At 34.4% G+C, this 20,080-nt stretch overlaps 4 protein-coding genes and 1 pseudogene across 4 annotated transcripts; all 5 read left to right on the top strand.

Annotated features, from left to right (window-relative positions):
• Positions 1 to 2,145, top strand: LOC141723533 (AAA-ATPase At3g50940-like). The gene is made up of 2 exons (XM_074525360.1): positions 1 to 1,182; positions 1,358 to 2,145. Exons 1-2 carry the CDS (start codon positions 160 to 162, stop codon positions 1,838 to 1,840), a joined length of 1,506 nt encoding a protein of 501 aa, XP_074381461.1. The 5' UTR covers positions 1 to 159; the 3' UTR covers positions 1,841 to 2,145.
• A 1,222-nt stretch (positions 2,146 to 3,367) lies between these two features.
• LOC141723535 (AAA-ATPase At3g50940-like) lies at positions 3,368 to 5,254 on the top strand. The gene is made up of 2 exons (XM_074525363.1): positions 3,368 to 4,420; positions 4,536 to 5,254. The coding sequence occupies exons 1-2, from the start codon at positions 3,395 to 3,397 to the stop codon at positions 5,028 to 5,030; spliced, it is 1,521 nt and encodes a 506-aa protein (XP_074381464.1). The 5' UTR covers positions 3,368 to 3,394; the 3' UTR covers positions 5,031 to 5,254.
• Positions 5,255 to 8,604: 3,350 nt separating this feature from the next.
• LOC141659862 (glutathione S-transferase T2-like) lies at positions 8,605 to 9,387 on the top strand. The gene has a single exon (XM_074466789.1). It carries the CDS (start codon positions 8,605 to 8,607, stop codon positions 9,385 to 9,387), a length of 783 nt encoding a protein of 260 aa, XP_074322890.1.
• Positions 9,388 to 9,607: 220 nt separating this feature from the next.
• On the top strand, positions 9,608 to 10,837 carry LOC141659863 (uncharacterized; annotated as a pseudogene).
• Positions 10,838 to 16,560: 5,723 nt separating this feature from the next.
• Positions 16,561 to 18,552, top strand: LOC141661568 (AAA-ATPase At3g50940-like). Its single transcript, XM_074468579.1, has 2 exons — positions 16,561 to 17,565; positions 17,752 to 18,552. The coding sequence occupies exons 1-2, from the start codon at positions 16,570 to 16,572 to the stop codon at positions 18,448 to 18,450; spliced, it is 1,695 nt and encodes a 564-aa protein (XP_074324680.1). The 5' UTR covers positions 16,561 to 16,569; the 3' UTR covers positions 18,451 to 18,552.
• Positions 18,553 to 20,080: the final 1,528 nt, after the last annotated feature.

Consider the following 20,080-nt stretch of genomic DNA (forward strand, 5'->3'; position numbering starts at 1 on the left):
GTTCAGACTCCTTTAAACAAACAAGACTCATTTTATAGAGTACAAACGTTTAGACACCTCCTGGCTTGTAAGCTGCAACTACACATCATAGTATATATTCAGACATTGATCAAGTATAGTTTATAAGCCAGCAAGCAACCTTACTTATCTACAAACAAAATGTCTTCAACCGAATCCAAGATTGAAACAACCAAGGCAATCATATCCACCATCGGAACTATTGCTGCCACTGCTATGGTGGCACGTAGCATAGCCCGAGATTATGTTCCCCCTGAAGTTCAAGATTACTTTTATCTTGGCCTCCATAAGTTTTTTAGACGCTTTTCCAATCAACTGACTATGGTGATCAACGAGTATGAGGGAATCGAAAGCAATGAAATCTACGATGCAGCGGTGGTCTATCTAGGATCCAAAGTCTCCCCCAGCACACGTCGTCTAAAAGTCACAAAACCGGAACATGAAAGCAGCATCTCACTTGCTATGGAGCGTAATGAGGAGGTGCTAGATACATTCAACGGCATTCAATTTAAGTGGACTTGGGTGTGCGAAACACTCCAACAACCCAATACATACTACAATCGTAACCAAATGAGGTCATCAAGATCAGAAGTCCGGTATTTTGAGCTCACTTTTCATTATAAGGACCAAGAATGGGCTCTTAATTCTTACTTGCCATTCGTCTTAAAAGAAGCCAAAGAAAAAAAACAAGAGATGAAAACTCTTAAGATTTTTACCATTGATTCGGAGGACAGCTATTCATTATCGGATTCCTGGCAATCAGTTGGGCTTGACCATCCAGCAACTTTTGAGACGCTTGCGATGGATGTAGAATTGAAGGAGAGTGTGATGAAAGATTTGGAGAGGTTTGTGCAGAGGAGAGAAAAGTATAGGAAAATTGGAAAGGCATGGAAAAGAGGTTATCTGTTATATGGGCCACCCGGGACAGGAAAATCTAGCCTAATTGCAGCAATGGCTAATTATTTGAAGTTTGATATTTACGATTTGGAGTTGACTGACCTGAAGCGTAACTCTGAGCTCAGAAAGCTGTTGATTGCAACAGCGAATAGGTCAATTTTGGTTGTGGAGGATATTGATTGCAACATTGAGTTGCGAGAGAGGGTAAGTGCAGCTAAAGAAGTGCAGCCTGCAGACAAAGAATCTGATCACGAAGAAGCAAGCAAGGTCAGTAATTTTTCTAGTTTTGTTGAATTATATATGTTTTTATAATTGAAGTGTAATCAATTGTTTAGATTTCCAAATATAATTTACAAGCAATCTGTAGTTGTATATTCTATAAGATTCGATACAGTTTGATTAAAGAAAGGTTTTAAAACTGTTGGTGTACATGCTTGTGCAGGTAACACTATCAGGATTTCTGAATTTTATAGATGGATTATGGTCGAGTTGTGGAGACGAAAGAATCATAATATTTACGACAAATCACAAAGAGAAGCTAGACCCTGCACTGTTACGCCCTGGTCGAATGGATATGCACATTCACATGTCTTATTGTACTCCCTGTGGCTTCAGAATTCTAGCTAACAATTACCTTGACGTCAAAGATCACAAGCTTTTTGGAGAGATTGAGGATTTGATTCGAACTACTGAGGTGACTCCAGCTGAAGTAGCTGAACAGCTGCTAAAGAGTGATGAACCTGATGTCTCACTTGCTAGCCTAATCAATTTTCTTCACACAAAGAAAAAGGAAAATGAAGAGGCCAAGGCCAAAAAAGCAACAGAGGAGGTGGCTGTATCAGTTGCAGTTGCAGAGGCAGTGGGAGATGCTCAAAAAGGTGAACAGAATGAAGAAAGTGAGGAATTTCAGAAACCACAAGTTTAGCGTATTAGCTGTTTTCTAACTGTCCTGGGAATCTTGTGCTATAGTTTGCGTTCATCATAACAAAAGTCCGTATACAAGATCAAGATGCATGTTCCTGTTATTCTTTCTCTTCAAGCATTTTCTAGCTTGCTACATTACAAAGTTTAACAAATTCAAAATAGTAGAGTATAAAAACACTTTGTTGACAGACTTGAGAAGAAATAGACTATCCAAGTTTAACAGCAATTTTTACATATACACTTTTTTGTTCTGAATACCTGCATAAAGAAATTGAAAGATGGCCAGTATTCTATATACATTTCACATTTCTTTTATTGCGAGTGCATGCTTAATAACTAAAAACTCACTATCATTCGTTTTGTTTTACTATTTCAATTCAAACACCTTATACTGGAATAACTTTTGCATCACCACAAAGTCTACAAAATTATAATTGCAATCCAATAAACCCTTAATTGTCTAATGAATGACGATAGGAATTAAGAAACTTTCTCGGACAAGTGTCACGACCTACTACTACAACAAAAGTTTTAAATTCCAGTCATTTGTTTCTAGTCGTTCTAGTCATTTGTTTCTAGTCGTTCTAGTCATTTGTTTCTAGTCGTTCTAGTCATTTGTTTCTAGTCGTTCTAGTCTTCAATCTGTTGTATGTTTGTCTTCCTACTACAACCGGAAGACTTTATCTTTATCTATTATGTATTAAGGTCATCACACGTTTAATTTCAGTATTAAGGTCATCACCCTATTTCTTCTGCGTATACATCTTATGCTTCTTCTATGTCCTGTTTCTTCTCCATATACATCTTATGCTTCTTCTATGTCCTAATGTCATTACATTGTTTTTATTACACGGTATCCATATACGCCACCATGTACTATATTGAGAAATACAGAGAAAGTGTACTGAAAATGACTTATTAGTTCATTGCTGCATATATAGAATATTGATTTAACCTTACTTATGACTTGCCAAAACAGCTGTACTATGTTCAACCAGAGTTACAGTTTACACAAACAAATATTGAAATTTTTAGTTTTGGATATCTTCCCTTGCTTTATTGTCAGGGTCTTGGTATCATGCAAGATATGATGGTTGATGATCAAAATTACAAGACTTGCTTATGCTTAATTTACACGCACTAAATTTGTCAATAGAAATGCTAGATAAGTACAATCAGAGGATTGGTAAACAATCCACTTAAATATATTTCAATGACATCTTATATTGTCCTACATATTTTTAAATGTTTCATAAATCCATAGATCAAAGGGATTTTCATATAAATGTTTTAACAAGACGTTGACGACAATAGTTTTAACTTCAGCGTGTATGATACTCTTGTTGTATGATTTTTTCACGCACTGAGGCCTTGAGGATTACTACTGAAATTTTCAAATTGCATACATAATGACACATTGAGTTCGCACGGAGGTTCCTAGAACCACATATGAAACTTCCCAAGTGCACCAAGTCAATGCCTGAACTAGTCCTGACATTATTAAATGCTCAGATTATAAATAAGCTACCATTCATTTTCACTAGCAAGTAGCAAAATGTCATCAACCACAGAATCCAGAATTGCAACAACTAAGACAATCATATCCACCATCGGAACTATTGCTGCCACTGCTATGGTGGCACGTAGCATAGCCCGAGATTACGTGCCCCCTGAAATCCAAGGGTACTTTTATCTTGGCCTCCATAACTTTTTTAGACGATTCTCCAATCAACTGACAATGGTGATCAATGAGTATGATGGGATTGAGAGCAATGAAATCTATGATGCTGCGGTGGTCTACCTAGGATCTAAAGTCTCTCCCAACACGCGTCGTCTTAAAGTTACTAAACCAGAACAAGAAAACAACATCTCACTCACCATGGAGCGTAATGAAGAGATGATTGATACATTCAGTGGTGTTCAATTCAAGTGGACTTGGGTGTGTGAACAACTGGAACGACCCAATACATACTACAATCGTAACCAAATGAGATCCTTTCGAGCTGAAGTCCATTATTTCGAGCTAAGTTTTCACAAAAAACACAAACAACTAGCTCTTAATTCATACTTGCCATTCATTTTAAAAGAAGCTAAAGACAAGAAACAGGAGGTCAAAACCCTAAAGATATTCACTCTCTATTCGGAAGACCGCTATTCGTCATCAGAAACCTGGCAATCAGTTAGTCTTGATCACCCTGCAACTTTCGAGACACTTGCAATGGATGTAAAACTCAAGGAAACAGTCATGAAAGATTTAGAGAGGTTTTTGACGCGGAGAGAGAAGTATAGGAAAGTTGGAAAGGCTTGGAAAAGAGGGTATTTGTTGTATGGACCTCCTGGGACTGGGAAATCTAGCTTGATTGCAGCAATGGCAAATTATTTAAAATTTGACATATATGATTTGGAGTTGACAGATTTGAAACGTAACTCGGAGCTAAGGAAGCTGTTGATTGCAACAGCTAACCGGTCCATTTTGGTGGTGGAAGATATTGATTGCAATATGAAGTTGCAAGACAGGGTGACTGCAGCTAAAGAAGTACATTCTGAAGAACGACAACATTACCGTGAAGAAGCAAACAGGGTAAGTTTTTCATTCATATAACTTTTCTAGTAAATTTGACTAAAAGCCTATAGTAGAACTCTCGTACAAATTATTAAGAAAGTTTTTGTAATTTTCGGAAAATGAACTTGTGCAGGTAACACTATCAGGTTTTCTGAATTTCATAGACGGATTATGGTCAAGTTGTGGAGACGAAAGGATAATAATATTTACGACAAATCACAAAGAGAAGCTGGACCCTGCATTGTTACGCCCTGGTCGAATGGATATGCACATTCACATGTCTTATTGCACTCCATGTGGCTTCAAACTTTTGGCCAACAATTACCTGGATGTTAAAGATCATAAGCTTTTTCCAGAGATTGAGGAGCTGATACGAACTACAGAGGTGACTCCTGCTGAAGTAGCTGAACAGCTGCTAAAGAGTGATGAACATGATGTCTCACTTGCTAGCCTTATATGTTTTCTTCACACAAAGAAAAGGGAAAATGAAGAGGCCAAGAAAGCAACAGAGGAGGTGGCTGCATCAGTTACAGGGGAGGTGGTTGTATCAGTTACAGAGGCAGTGGAAGATACTCAAAAAGGTGATCAGAATCAAGGCAGTGAGGAAGATCAGAAACCGCAAGTTTAGCGTATTATCTTTTTTCTATCTGTTCTTCGAGCTATAGTTTGCATTTATTATAACCAGGGCCTATATGGCAAGTGGCAACATGCATGTTCCTCTTATTTGAAATTAAGCTCGCCGAGACTACAGAAACACTAATGAGAAGATGTAAAAGATCCAAATTTAGTATTGATCAATTTAAAGTTTTTCCTAGATACCTGCATAAGGAAATGGCAAGCATTTTATTTACATTTCACATCTCTTTTCTTGTTGCTATTGTGTATTTAATAACTAAAAGTTGCTATTATTCAGTTTCATGCTACTTTTGCAAATACCTTAACCTTGGAGCACGTGTTAAACCAAGATTGTTAATATTGTCAAACTTATTAATAATATTAATATATTATTATTATTATTTTCAATTATACTTTTGACAGCCTTGTTATCAAAAGTTATTCCAATAATTAGCGCCCAAAATTATCAAATTATTCATATAGAAGTAAAATTAAAAAAAATATGAAACTACATATTTTTATATAATATGTAACATTATTTTCATTTCGTTAAGGTACCAAAAAATGTCAAAAGTTGACTATTTTGATGGGCACTCTTAAAGCTTCGATGGGTAACCAACAAGAGTGTACACACTCCGTCACACCCTGAGCAAAATATCTTTTGCTAACACGAGTTCCTATTTCTCGTACGAGTTCCTATTTCTGGTAATGGGTTTGTATTATATTATTGTCTTATAAAAACCGATAATTGTCGGAGAAAAGCAGGAGGTGTAGCCGTAATAGCACCGGCTTATAGACAATATAATGTTGCTTCTAACTCTTTCTCTTGGGCCCAGACAATGTCATAGGGGAGATCGGAGCAACCGGGAACCCTTTTGTTGAAGGTCGTTCAAACTTTTCGTGAGAGTATGGCATGGGTTATTTTCAGGGCCGTCTCCGGGATTTTTGAGACCCTAGTATTTTGGAACCAAAGTCTAAAATTTGATGAACTAAAATTACATGAAAAATTTGCAGTAGTAAAAATAATTCTTAACTAATAAACAAAGTATAAAAATAGTTCAAGTTAAAACTAAAAAGTTATTATTCTTCTTACTTTTGAATGTGCCAAATTTCTAATTAAATCACCAAAATCCAATTTAGCCAACATTTGCTTCTGAATAGACAACATAGCTAAGCCGTTCAATCTCTCTTGTGACATAGTTGATCGAAGATAATTCTTTATCAACTTCAGCTTAGAGAAACTTCTTTCTGCAGTAGCTACTGTAACCGGTATAGTCAATATGATCCTGTAAGCAACCCATGTATTAGGAAAAGTAACATGCATTTGCTTGATATAATCCAGCACTTCAATCGGTTTAGTTAAGTTCCCTGGTAATGATTTTCTCAGCAGCTACAACTCTGAAAATAATTCAAGTCCGTCTATATCTGCAAAAGCCTAATTACTACTAGCAAGAGTTTTATTAACACACGTGATTCTCTTCAAAACTTCACCCCCGGTATTTTTTTTCTTCATCTATGACTTTTTGATTATAAGAATCAATTGTCAACTTTTTTTTCAACGTTGTTTCTAACTCCATCCAATCTATCAAACTATTTAAATGATTGTTACTCTTTTCATGCTCATCTAGCCTAGAGTAGATATTTTTCCAATCATTATATCCCATAGTTGATGTTGTGAAAGGACTTGATACAAGATTTTCCCTTTTAAATAGCACACAACAAAAACAAAACACCTTATCTATCTTCCGAGAGTACACAAGCCATGACCTATCAAGTTTTTCTCCATTCAGTAAAGATCAGGTGTGGTGTTTGTTACTAAAACTCCTATTTGATATGCTTCATCCAAAACTCTTATTGGACCCTTTTCTATCAAAAAATCAATCTTTCTTTGTGACATATTCTTCTCCCAATTCCGAGGATCAATCAAATCACTTAAATTTTCATAGAAATATCAAGCAAAACATCAACATTCACGTTATTCAAATTTTCAGCCAAATGTTCATCAGCAGTTATATCATTCAAATTTTCATCCACAAAATTTCCAGGCAAATTAGTATCAACATTCAAGTCATTGATATTTTCATCCACTAAATTCTCAGGCAAATTATCATTAACAGTGACATTCTCACTTGAATTACCCGATATATTAATAGGTCTCACATACCTATTCATAAATCCTTGTAAAGATTGTGTGAGTTTGTCTTGCCTCTTTTTTTTCTTTCTCTTAAAACATCCTGAATCATACTTCCTTTTACCCGTCATTATGCTAACACCTGTAATATACTACAAAGAATAAAAAATATGTAGTATCTAGTATAGTAAATTAGTTTTGAATTTAAAATACCAAAGTATAAAAGAATTGAAGAGATCACTATATATTACCTTTGCTGCTCTTGTTGATTCTATATTTGCTCAATTGAGCTTATTAGGTTTTCTACCTTTTTGGTTATATTAAAGACTTAAAGTAATTTAAAATATTGTAAAATATTATATTAATTTATTGGGCTATTATCTTTTTTATTGTATTGAATTGGCCTAAAGTTAAAGTACTGTATAGATTTCTAAACGGGTGTATACGGGAGAAGAATAAATATTATTTTAATAATTTTATTGAATATAATTAATAATTAATAATTATAAATATTAATATTACATGTATGTATATATATTGGAGGCCCTAGGCAAATAACTGGGGAAACTCCCCGTAAAGCCGGCTCTGGTTACTTTAGCGTCGCGATTCATGAGAGAATTGTGCGTAGTCCCCGTTGACCGGGTGTTACTTTAGCGCCGCGATTCATGAGAGAATTGTGCACAGTCCCCTTTAACCGAGACCCTGGTAACTTCGTGCCAACAACCGTAATAAGACGGGGGATCACTTAAGACAAAGGGAATGAAATACAGCAAAACACACAGCGTCCATTAGAGCAGCCTCAACGCTGCCCAACTAGTGTCTTGGGACTCACAAAATGGCAAATGGGCTGACAGAAGTGGGAAAATTGCATTGGATGAATATGAAAAAACCGGGCATGGCCACCCAAGTGACCATGGCCACTTCTGCCAATTCCTTTACTTTTTAGTATTTTAATATATAACGTTATCAATCCATCTCTGCAAATGTAAGCCCTGTCATGTGAACGTTAATATTTGAACGTTAGATACAAAAAGGTAACGTATATATTTTTAACAGTTATATTTCTACTCCTATATATAATCATCTCAATATACATATTTTCTACTTCACAAAAAAATTAATTTTTCTCTCTAAAAAAATGAATCCAAATAATCCCCCTCCTCCAAATTCTCAAAATCCAAACCCTCAATTTCCATATCCATATCCAAATTCTTATTTTCCAAATCCACAAAATTTTAATTTTACTGCTCAGAACCCACATTCATTTTCACATCTTCAAGCTTCTCAATTTCCATTTCCGTATCCTCAAAATTCTCCTTATCCATTTCCATTTCCTCCATTTTCAAATTCACAATTTGAAACCCAACAATCACCTATCAATATCCAAAATTTTCCAGATTCGCAAGTGCCGGCCTTTGGTACAAACTTTGTTGATCTAAATGATGATTATGAGGAAATGGAAGATATACATGGAAATACTGGTCACTGGACGTGGGTTGAAGATAAGCTCTTAATAAGTGCATGGTTGAATGTGTCAATTGATTCACTAGTCCGTACTGATCAAAAAGCCGAAACCTTTTGGGACATAATTAAGCAATATTGTGAAGAGGATAATCATGGCGTCATCAAAAGAGGAGTTGTGGCTATGAGAAAAAGGTGGCAACGAATAAATGAAGGTGCTCAGAAATTTTTGTCATGTTATGATGAGGCTCAACGAATGATTGGGAGTGATTCAAACTTGGATAACATAATTGAGAAAGCTAATGAACTCCATTTGGCCCAATACAAGAAAAAGACGAATTTTGATAATCATTGTCGTGAGCTTCGTAGACATCCCAAGTGGAGAACTCCTGCAACTATTGCAAGTTCTAAAAGAACTAAATTAAGTAGTTCTGGAGCTTACTCGTCAGAGGGGAATAACGATACACCAACATCTGATGAATTTCAACCGGTTCGTCCAAAAGGTACAAAAGCTGCTAAAAGGAAGGGAAGGGGGAGGGCAACAACTGCGGAAATTGAAGAATATGAAGCTATTCAAGTTAATGACTTGAGAAAAATGAACATAATGGATACAATAAATGAAATGAAGCAAAAAGAAATTGAGACTCGACAAAGAGAGCTTGAGACGAAGCAGACTGAGTTCGATTTACAAGTCATTTTGGCGGATACTACTAAAATGAATGATGTTCAACGGATGATTCATGCAAAAATGCTTGAGAAAATTATGGCAAAAAACTAGCCGTTGGAAACTAGTGCTTATCTATCTTTTCTTGTTTATTTTTATTTGCTTGTAAACTAGCCGTTGGAAGCTAGTACTTGTTTTTATTTGCTTGTAAACTAGCCATTGGAAGCTAGTACTTGTTTTTATTTGTTTGTAAACTAGCCGTTGGAAGCTATAATATATTCGTTTTTAGCTTCTATATAAACTAGATGTATTAGTTCTTTCAATTCACATCAACATGAATCAAACACCCACAACAGAAAGTTTCACAGAACAATTCACTCAAGAATTTATGGAAGAGTTTTGCGATGACACTAAAAATAATCGCCGACTCGAACTATTTCATAAAATATATAGGCAGAGCTCAACATCCACGCCTCGAAGATGTATTTATAGAGATCGTGAAGCAGGTCATCAACGTATAGTGAATGATTATTTTTCACCGAATTCAGTATATCCAGAAAATATATTTCGACGAAGATTTCGTATGGGAAGACGTGTTTTTCTTCGTATTGTGGATGCTGTCTCAAATTTTGATCCATACTTTCAACAAAGAATTGATGCAGTGGGAAGAAAAGGTTTATCACCTTTACAAAAATGCACTGCGGAAATGCGTATGTTGGCTTATGGTATATCTGTTGATGCTGTTGATGATTACGTTCGTATTGGAGAGAGTACTGCGATTGAAGCCTTGAAAAAATTTGTCTCAAATATAACTACGTTATTTGAAGGTGAATACTTACGAAAGCCGAACTCAAATGACGTGCGACGTCTACTACAAATGGGTGAGGCTCGTGGCTTTCCTGGTATGATAGGGAGTATTGATTGCATGCACTGACAATGGAAAAATTGTCCAAAAGCATGGAAAGGAATGTTCATGAGTGGTCACAAAGGAGTTGCAACTATTATACTAGAAGCAGTTGCTTTATCTGATCTATGGATATGACATGCATTTTTCGGAGTTGCTGGATCAAATAATGACATAAATGTTTTAGATCGGTCACCGATATTTGATGATGTGCTACAAGGTCGTGCTCCAGAGGTAAATTATAATATCAATGAAAATAATTATAATGTGGGATATTACTTAACAGATGGAATATATCCTGAATGGGTAACATTCGTTAAAACGATACCACGTCCACAAGGTGAGAAAAGAAAATTATTTTCAAACTATCAAGAAAGTCAGCGAAAAGACGTTGAACGAGCATTCGGTGTGTTACAGTCCCGTTTCGCAATTGTACGTGGTCCAACACGCTTTTGGGACAAAGACGATCTTGGGAGAATCATGAGAACATGCATCATAATACATAATATGATTATTGAAGGCGAGAGAGACACGTACACCACTCAATTTGGTCCCCTGCCAAGTTATGATAATGCAACAAATGGTTTATCGCAACCAGAGTTGGGCGAAGAACCTTTTCTCGCGTATGAAACGTATATTCAAAACTGTAATATCCCGTAATTTTTTAGAATTCGATTAATGAAAGAATAATAGAATAAAAAAGATTGAAATTAAATAAGGACTAGGATTTAAAATTGGGTTAGACTATTGGGCCTAAAATTTAAATCAGATTCTAATATGAATAACTTGTAGGTTAAGATATAGGGTTTTGTCTCGTTATAAATACACCCTATTCGTCTTCCCCGCCTTAATTAATAAAATTCGTAGGGCTCTTCTCAGCAAAAATCAGCAGTCTTGTAAAATTCGTAGAAAATTCATAGTAAGTCAGAATTCAGTGATTCTGGACTTTTCGGAGAGGTCTTTTCGTTATCTTCAACTGTCGTGTTTCGTGTTTTTCAAGATAACGTCGTTTAGAGGGACAAAAAAAGCTATATTCAGATCTGGTCAGGCTTTGGGGTAAGTACCTTTTGACTTACTTTTAATTTTCGGAAAAGATATTTTAATTCTGTTCTTGATTTCGTATAAGATATAAGAACTTTGATTTCGAAATTATAAGATATAAGTATTTGTGAATTTTAGAACCCAGACTCTACGTTTTCGAACCCGTTCGTAATTTACGCTATAGTTCCGGAACTAGCCTTAGATACCCTTAGTAGGCGCACGAGTGTGCAACTTTAGATACCTATTAAGGGCGCGTAATTATTGAACTTTAGATGCCGACTACTGGCAAAGTGTGGTATATGAGAATAAGAATAAGAATAAGAATAAGAATAAGAATAAGATGCCGGCTACTGGTAAAGTGTGGCCGTAGATCAAGACTGTTGTATATATAAGAATTATCGTTTCGTTCTGTTTTATTCTGCCATAATCTGTTATAAAATCTGCTCTATTCTGTTTTAAATTCTGAATTTTTGAAAGATAAAACTTTGGGTTGGATCTATTTTTAGAAGTTGTTTTACAAAATTATTATTGTTTTGAGAAAAATCATTTTATTAAAACACCCATTGTTTTTTTTTTCTGTTTAAGAGTTAGTAAATTTGTACTTGTTGAGCTGTGTAGCTCACCCCTTTTAATATTTCAGGTTCGGAATATTTGGAGCATATTAAGAATAAGGAATGAGAACTATGTGGAGACCTATGTTGCTTAGTTTCGTGCTACTTGAATTAGAATAAAGATTTTATTTTTAGAGAATATATTTGATTATCTGTTTAGACAATTAATATCGGATTTGTGGAGCTGCGTCTCTATTTTTATGATTTTGATTATTGAGTTTGACCGCTGCTTTGATTTTCGTTATATATTTTGAATTATCAAGTAAGAATCTATTTTATTTTTAGTTTTCGATTTAGAACTAATAGTCCGGAAGTGCGGGTTGTTACAAAAACACTATACAGATGCGTGATAAACGGGCACATCGTTAGCTACAAAATGACTTGGTTGAGCATATCTCGCAATTTCATATTAATCGTTAATTTTTTTTTATTGTAGTATTTTAAATTTAACGCTTTCTTGTATTTTTTTTAATATAATATTTTTCCTTGAAATTGTTTGTAATAATATGATTAATTACGGTGCATATCTTTTATATTTAAACTACCATTTTATTATAAATATAATATAATAAGAAAAAAACAGGTCCTACAAGATTGGTAAATGGGAGTACCATTGAACAAATTTGGCCAATTTATTTTGGAGGCCAATTTTGTGCATGTAACAAGCAGTGGGGTCAGGAGACAAAGGAAAATGGGCATTAACATTGTGGTTGCTCTTACACGCCATTGGCTGTAGTGGGTAGGGGTGTACACGGATCGGGTTGGGCGGGTTGGGAGAATTTTGCAACCCAACCCAATTAGTTCGGGTTTTCAAAATTTCAACCCAACCCAAACCGTTTAAATTTATAACCCAAACCAATTTGTATACTTCGGTTTGGTTCGGTTTGGATTGGTTTGATCGGTTTATTAAATATATAAAATTAATATAAAAAATTATAATAAAATATAAGGTTTCAAAGTTTAAAACACTTGAAAATAGTTCAAAACAATATTACAATCCTCCATATTGAATAGTCTTAAGCATCTAATTTTTGACATCAAAAGTACAAATAATATTACTTACGCTTTAAATATTGGAATGAATCATTAATGCAAAAAATATAACACTAATCAAACATCTATTGTTGTTACGAAATGAACTATGAACACGGAGGTTATAAGTTAAATTTAGAGTTAGAGATATATGGATCTATGTAAATGACCTAAACATAATTTTGGATTAACTTATTAGCATGTACATATATATTTTAATCGGGTTGGGTTGGATTGGTTTAAAATTATCGAAAACCATATCCAACCCAATTAAATCGGGTTGACATTTTTTCAACCCAACTATATATCGGGTTGAAAAAAATCGGTTTGGTTCGGCCGAAATAGGGTCGGTTCGGTTTGGATTGGTCGGGTTGGCCAAACCGTGTACACCCCTAGTAGTGGGGATGAAACATCAGGAGCATAAAAATTAGAGAAAATTGCACTTTGCACCCTCTTATTTTGTTTCAAAAACAAATGTGTATCAATAGTATTGAAAACTCAGTTTGCACCCCTCAACTTCAACCTGTCAATTCAGAAAGCACTCCTTCGACGGTTATTATTAAAAAAGTAAGGGATATAATGGGAATTTCAGTAAAATATTAACTAAACTAATTTTTTTATTTTTCAGATTATATTAAAAATTGAATTTATTATTATAGCTATAAAATAATATCTTTAATTTTTTGAATAATATTATATAGTTGAGTTTTGAATTTTAGTAATATTATTAATGCCAAAAATTATATAATTCTACCAAAATTAAATTTAAAATAATTTTTTTATATATTATATATATATAATTTAGTGTAATTATTTCATTTTAAAGTCTTTGACGTCGTTATGATTTTAAAGTGCATTTAATGAAAATATTCTGATCAATATTAATATTTAATATACAAGAAATCATTTTTATAAATATTTTAACTTATTTTTGAAATTCCAACTAAAATTTATTTACATTTTAAAATAAAGTTCCCTTTTTACCCCTTATTATTTTAATTATAATCTGTTAAAGGTGCATACTGAATTAGTAAGTTGAAGTTGAGGGGTGCAAGTGGTATTTCTGAAAATTCTAGTATAAAATTGTTTTTTCAACTTTGTTCGAGGGTGTAAAGTACATTTATCTCTAAAAATTAAAATGAAAGAAAAGATAGCAAAAGGAGTCGCATTACATTTTGGCACCATTTCACTCCCACCGGAGATGCTCATGCTCAATAACTTCAACACCATCGACTACAAAAAATTAATTCAATTCAAGAATCTTTTAGCATTTTCAACCTATTACATTTTAATGTAATAATTACATTAAAATATTGTAAAAATTACATTATTTTAAAATTTAACTCCGGCCCACCAAATTACATTTTACACAATTCAGATTATTAAATTACTAAAATACGAAAATAAATTTAATACTAATAAAATGGTGAGATATAAATAAAACAAATTTATTTTAGTCAAGGAGTATAATGTGAAAGTAAACAAAAAAAAATAAAAATTTAGTGTGGCATTAAATTTGATATAATTTTTGATGTGGCACAAAAATTGTGTAATTTTTAAAATTGGATTGTACATGAATTTTAAATTAAAATAATTTAAAAATATATATTTAGAACTTGGTTGGAAATTGGTCTACTATTTCAAAGAACAACTACAGATAATAGAATAAGGATAGTTAGCTAACTGGTCTTGTGTCACATTAATGTTCATTATATGTTGCATTCGGTTAATTTTTTGTTCGTATACTCATTCCAATCCAACACAAATACGAAAATGTTGGAATCTCAAAAATTATTACAATATTTTTATCAAGTGATATTAAAGTTAATTTTACTCATAATGATACGAAATCCGTAACATATAAGTTTAAGAAACAAATTTTATCACTTACATGTCACGTATATGTAATTTGGAATTTTTTTTGAATAACTAATATTACTTATCAAAGTAACGGTAAATTTTAGTTTAAAGTCAATTTGAATCCAACATTATAAAATCTAGTATAAACAAATTGGTATTGAGTTTGAATTCACAGTATTTAAACAAGTTGCAGGAGATGGTGTTATATATCATAGATCAATTCAACCTATTCCCTGTAACTGTTTTAACATTTAAGAAAAAAAAATTGTATAATATTTTGATGTACGACATTCCTACCCTTTTACTAAAAATACCAATTAAATTATGATACAAAATTCGAACAAATTCACCTCACCTTACGACTTGGAAAAGTATATGATAAGGCCGGGTCAAGCAGAGTTGCAGAAGCACTGACAGATAAAGAAAATCGAGTACTTACTGCCAGGGACTTGAGGTGGCCAAGTAAGAAGATTGCAATTGCAACTGGCTTTTGCTTGATTTATACGCCCCGAACCTGTCAACACAAATGCTAGATTTTTTTTGGCAAAAAAATAATATATCCACTACATCCACTACTTCTCTCCACTATACCCACTACTTCCAAAAATGGTAAGGTTTTTATAATTTTTAAAATAACTACATCCACTACTTCTCTCCACTATACCCACTTTATACATATAATATTAATCGGTCCCACTACTTTACTCACTTTTTTAACTTTCCTCCACTATTTTATTATTTTTCTTAAACTCCGCGCCCCACCCAAATATAAACATTTGGGAGGGACGGAGGGAGTATTCATTAATACTTCAAATCATTCAATATTACATGATATGAAACTACACAAACTTTAAACCATTTAATTATGTGTTAAGCATTTAAATATATGAAACACAAAAATATGTGATACGAAAATAAACGGACACCAATGATTTGGCAGATCTACTCAAATAAGTCGAGCAGCCCCTCTACTTTATTTATAAACAACTTAAAATACCAAAACTTGTTATTAATATATGTTAATTTGTTAGCATGCATATTTTTAGAATCCAAAACTAATACTCTCTCTATTTTTTATATATTTGTCGTTTGACTTTTGTGCACTTAATTTAAAGTGATTTGACAGTATAGTTAAAATAATTATTTAAAAAAAATCTTTTTGTAAATTTTAGTGTAAGTTATATATTTTTATTCAGAAAAGTAAAATTTTAAAAATTTTATTTTTACCTTGAGATGTGTGCAGAAAAGTCAAACGACAAAAAAATACTATACAATTAAGCCTCTTTAAAATAATAACGTTGGTACCGTGAAAAAATATTACTTTAACGAGTTTCTTACTTTATCGGGAGTGAAAATATACTGTGTGTTGAGACCAAAATATTTTTTTATTTTAACGGAATTATTATTTTAACGATTATTACTTAATCGAGGTTTAACTGTATGAGCTTAGTGATCAAATTAAAATTGTACTCAATTTGGTGTACGTAGCTTCTTTCGATTTTAAATGCATCCATAGTTCACAAATCCATAGATCAAAAGAGATTGTCTGCATGCTTTCTTCACAAGCTGAGTCCCTACAGGCTACAAGTGAAATTTTCAAACCTGCAGACATGAGGACACTCGTACAGAGGTTCCTAGAGGCTAGAACTACACCTGAAACTTCCCAGGTACACAAGTTAATTTGGGAACTTAAACTTACAAAATGCTCAGATTCTAACCAACTAGTTACATTTTCATCCACATTTTTAGTTTGTGTTTGTCCATAGACTTAGTATATATATTCAAGGCCAAGCAATGGTCTAGTCCACCCTAGTAAGCCACTCTTCATTTTTAATCCCAAGCAGCATAATGTCTTCAACATTAGATTCAAAAATTGCAACCAGCAAGGCAATCATATCAACCATCGGAGCTATAGCTGCCACATCCTTGGTGGCACGTAGCATAGTCCGAGATTACGTACCTCCCGAAATTCAAGATTATTTTTATTTCGGCCTCCAAAAGTTCTTTAGACGCTTCTCTAATCAGCTCACAATGGTGATCAACGAGTATGACGGAATCGAAAAAAATGAAATCTACAATGCTTCGGTGGTGTATCTAGGATCCAAAGTCTCTCCCAACATGCGGCGTTTCAAAGTTACGAAACCTGAACAAGAAATGACCATCTCGCTCACTGTGGAGCGCAATGAAGAGGTAATAGATACTTTTAGCGGTGTTCAATTTAAATGGACTTCTGTGTGTCAAGTACTGAACCAATTGGATACATATTACAATCGCAAAGAAACGAGATCCTCTCGGTCTGAATTTCGGTATTTTGAGCTCAGTTTTAACCAAAAACACAAAGAACTAGCTGTTAATTCATACTTGCCATTCATTTTAAAAGAAGCAAAAGAGAAGAAACAGGAGGTCAAAACTCTGAAGATATTCACTGTTGCTTCTGAATACCGCTATTTGATTAACGAAACCTGGCAGTCAGTTAGTCTTGATCACCCAGCAACTTTCGAGACGCTTGCAATGGATGTGGAGCTGAAGGAAATGGTGATGAAAGATTTGGAGAGGTTTGTGACACGGAGAGAAAAGTATAGGAGAGTAGGAAAGGCTTGGAAAAGAGGGTATCTGTTGTATGGACCTCCTGGGACGGGGAAGTCTAGTTTGATCGCGGCAATGGCTAATTATTTGAAGTTTGATATTTACGACTTGGAGTTGAGTGATTTGAAGTGTAACTTGGAGCTCAGGAAGCTGCTGATTGCAACCGCGAATCGGTCCATTTTGGTGGTGGAGGATATTGATTGCAATATCAAGTTGCAAGACAGGGGGAGTGCAATGTCTTCTAAGGATTCAAGCAAGGTCAGTTTTTTCTCTAGCTTTCTTGTTAAAATATTGATGTGTACTGGACGGCTTGTTGTATATTTTTCCAAGTAAGATTGACCGAAAGAAACTATAGTACTGCTCTCTTTCAAATTTGGACATTTGAAACAGTCATAACACATTGTAAGGGTGGTTTTTTAATTTTCGGAAAACGAACATGTGCAGGTAACACTATCAGGTTTTCTGAATTTCATAGATGGATTATGGTCAAGTTGTGGAGACGAAAGAATCATAATATTTACTACAAATCACAAAGAGAGGCTTGACCCGGCATTGTTACGTCCTGGCCGGATGGATGTGCACATTCACATGTCTTATTGCACTCCATGTGGCTTCAGAATTCTAGCCAACAATTACCTTGACGCCAAAGATCACAAGCTTTTCGGAGAGATTGAGGATTTGATACGAACTACAGAGGTCACTCCAGCTGAAGTAGCTGAACAGCTACTAAAGAGCGATGATCCTGATGTCTCACTTTCTAGCCTTATTAGTTTTCTTTACACAAAGAGAAAGGACGATGAAGAGGCCAAGAACAGGGCCAAAGAAAAGAAAACAACTATGGCGGTTGAATCAGTTGCACATGATGCAGAAGATGAAGATGATGATGACAGTGACGGTGATGACTACAAAAAAGAAAGCAACGAGGAGGCCAAGAACGCGGCCAAGGAAAAGAGAACAACTATTGTGGCTAAATCAGTTGCACATGTTGAAGAAGATGAAGATGATGATGACAGTGATGATGACGACTACGAAGAAGAAAGCAATGAGGAGGCCAAGAACACGATCAAGAAAAAGAAAGCAACAGAGGTGGCTGAATTAGTTGCACAGGATGAAGAAGATGGTAGATTATTAACAATCCTTTAAAATTTGAAATGAATACACCCCCCTTAGTGTATTGGTTGTTCCTGTGATTACTAAATTACGTGCTATTCTGGTATATGTGCTACCACCGTTGAATGCGTTAAAGAAGAGAAATTTACATACTCTAAGGTCATTACCCCGTGAAATTTGCATAAAACAGTCTAGATAACTACTCTGAGCCCAACCAACTTGAAGCAGTGCAAAAAGGCCAATACATTAGTGTAGACCATTCTCTGAACCAACAGCTTGACTAGAATGGCTGATCTAATGTGACCTACATTATGAAGTTGTTCATGTCTCTCCTGCTAGACATGGGATACAGCCACTGCAATGGATAAATAGGACAGAAGCTTCTTAATTTCAGAGTTAGCACCCCTAGTAAATTGCCCATTCAGATAACTACTCCAATTGTTAGTAAACTTGTAACCATGGATCAGCCGTAGTGGTCGATACAAAGACACAATTGCTGAAGATGATCATTTCTACATTTTCCCAATTGCATTATTACAGAGTACATATTTCAGGTATGTGTTCATCACAAACTGTACCATCTTCTCTTCGTTAACAACCTTTTTTTTAAAGCTAACCAAAGCGTAAACGGGCACTTTGGGATTGCCAGACTGTGCCATCCTTAACCCACGGTGGTGAAGTCCCTCGTTCCCTGATCGAACTCCATATTGATGTCATAGACACGAACCTTGGCATTTGCCCGTCGCAGATAATGGTATCCTCAGCACCAATGTCAATGGGAGAAATCAGACTGCGCAATTCTGTAAGCCAACTATGACTCGAAATAGATAGAGCCTAGGATCGACCATGCATTAATTGCTCTGCTTTAGTTGTACATGAGGATTTCGCTGCTGAGATAATGGTAGGGTGAAAACGCTAAATTAGAACTACCCCATCTTAGGCCACAGATCATACCACATAATAAATACTTTGCGTTTTACCCCACTCTATAGTGGATAGAATGCTTTGCATCAGGTCTAGCATTCAGAATTTTACCAACACTGGAGGCAAGGTGCTCCACCATGAATATTCATGAACCAGAATGCCTTGTTTTTTAATATAAATTTTTTTGGTCAAGAAATAGTTTTACGTGGATGAATTGTATCGAAATACAATGCCCTTTGCGGAGGAGATTGTTTCATTTGAGAAAAAAATTATTATTTAACCAAAAAGTATGAAAAATGGCCCACAAATTTAGATAATAAAACATTTATCTCTAAAACATAGAATATCCTGCAGAACAAATAATAAAATTAGTTAGGTATTGATTTAAAATAAAATTGTAAGTACATGATTAAAAAATCTGCAGGTAACAAATAATTCCTTTTAATTAGAAGGATCAAGTATAATTAAAATGACCAAATCCCTCATTGTCCAGCATATCTTTGCCGTGTCTATTAGAGCATCCCCAATAGGGAGGCCCAAGTTCACAAATGGGTCCTATTTTATTTAATTCATAATTAAAATACATTACATAATTAGAAAAAAAAAGTATTACAAGAAAAACATAATAAAACATTACAAGAACAACATAATAAAATAATGCAAGAAAAACACACTTAAACATGTTACATTTCAAATAAATTAACGACTAATGTGGAACTGCGAGATATGCTCAACCAGA

Source organism: Apium graveolens, chromosome 5 (assembly GCF_009905375.1).
Source record: "Apium graveolens cultivar Ventura chromosome 5, ASM990537v1, whole genome shotgun sequence".
NCBI classification, from domain to species: domain Eukaryota; kingdom Viridiplantae; phylum Streptophyta; class Magnoliopsida; order Apiales; family Apiaceae; genus Apium; species Apium graveolens.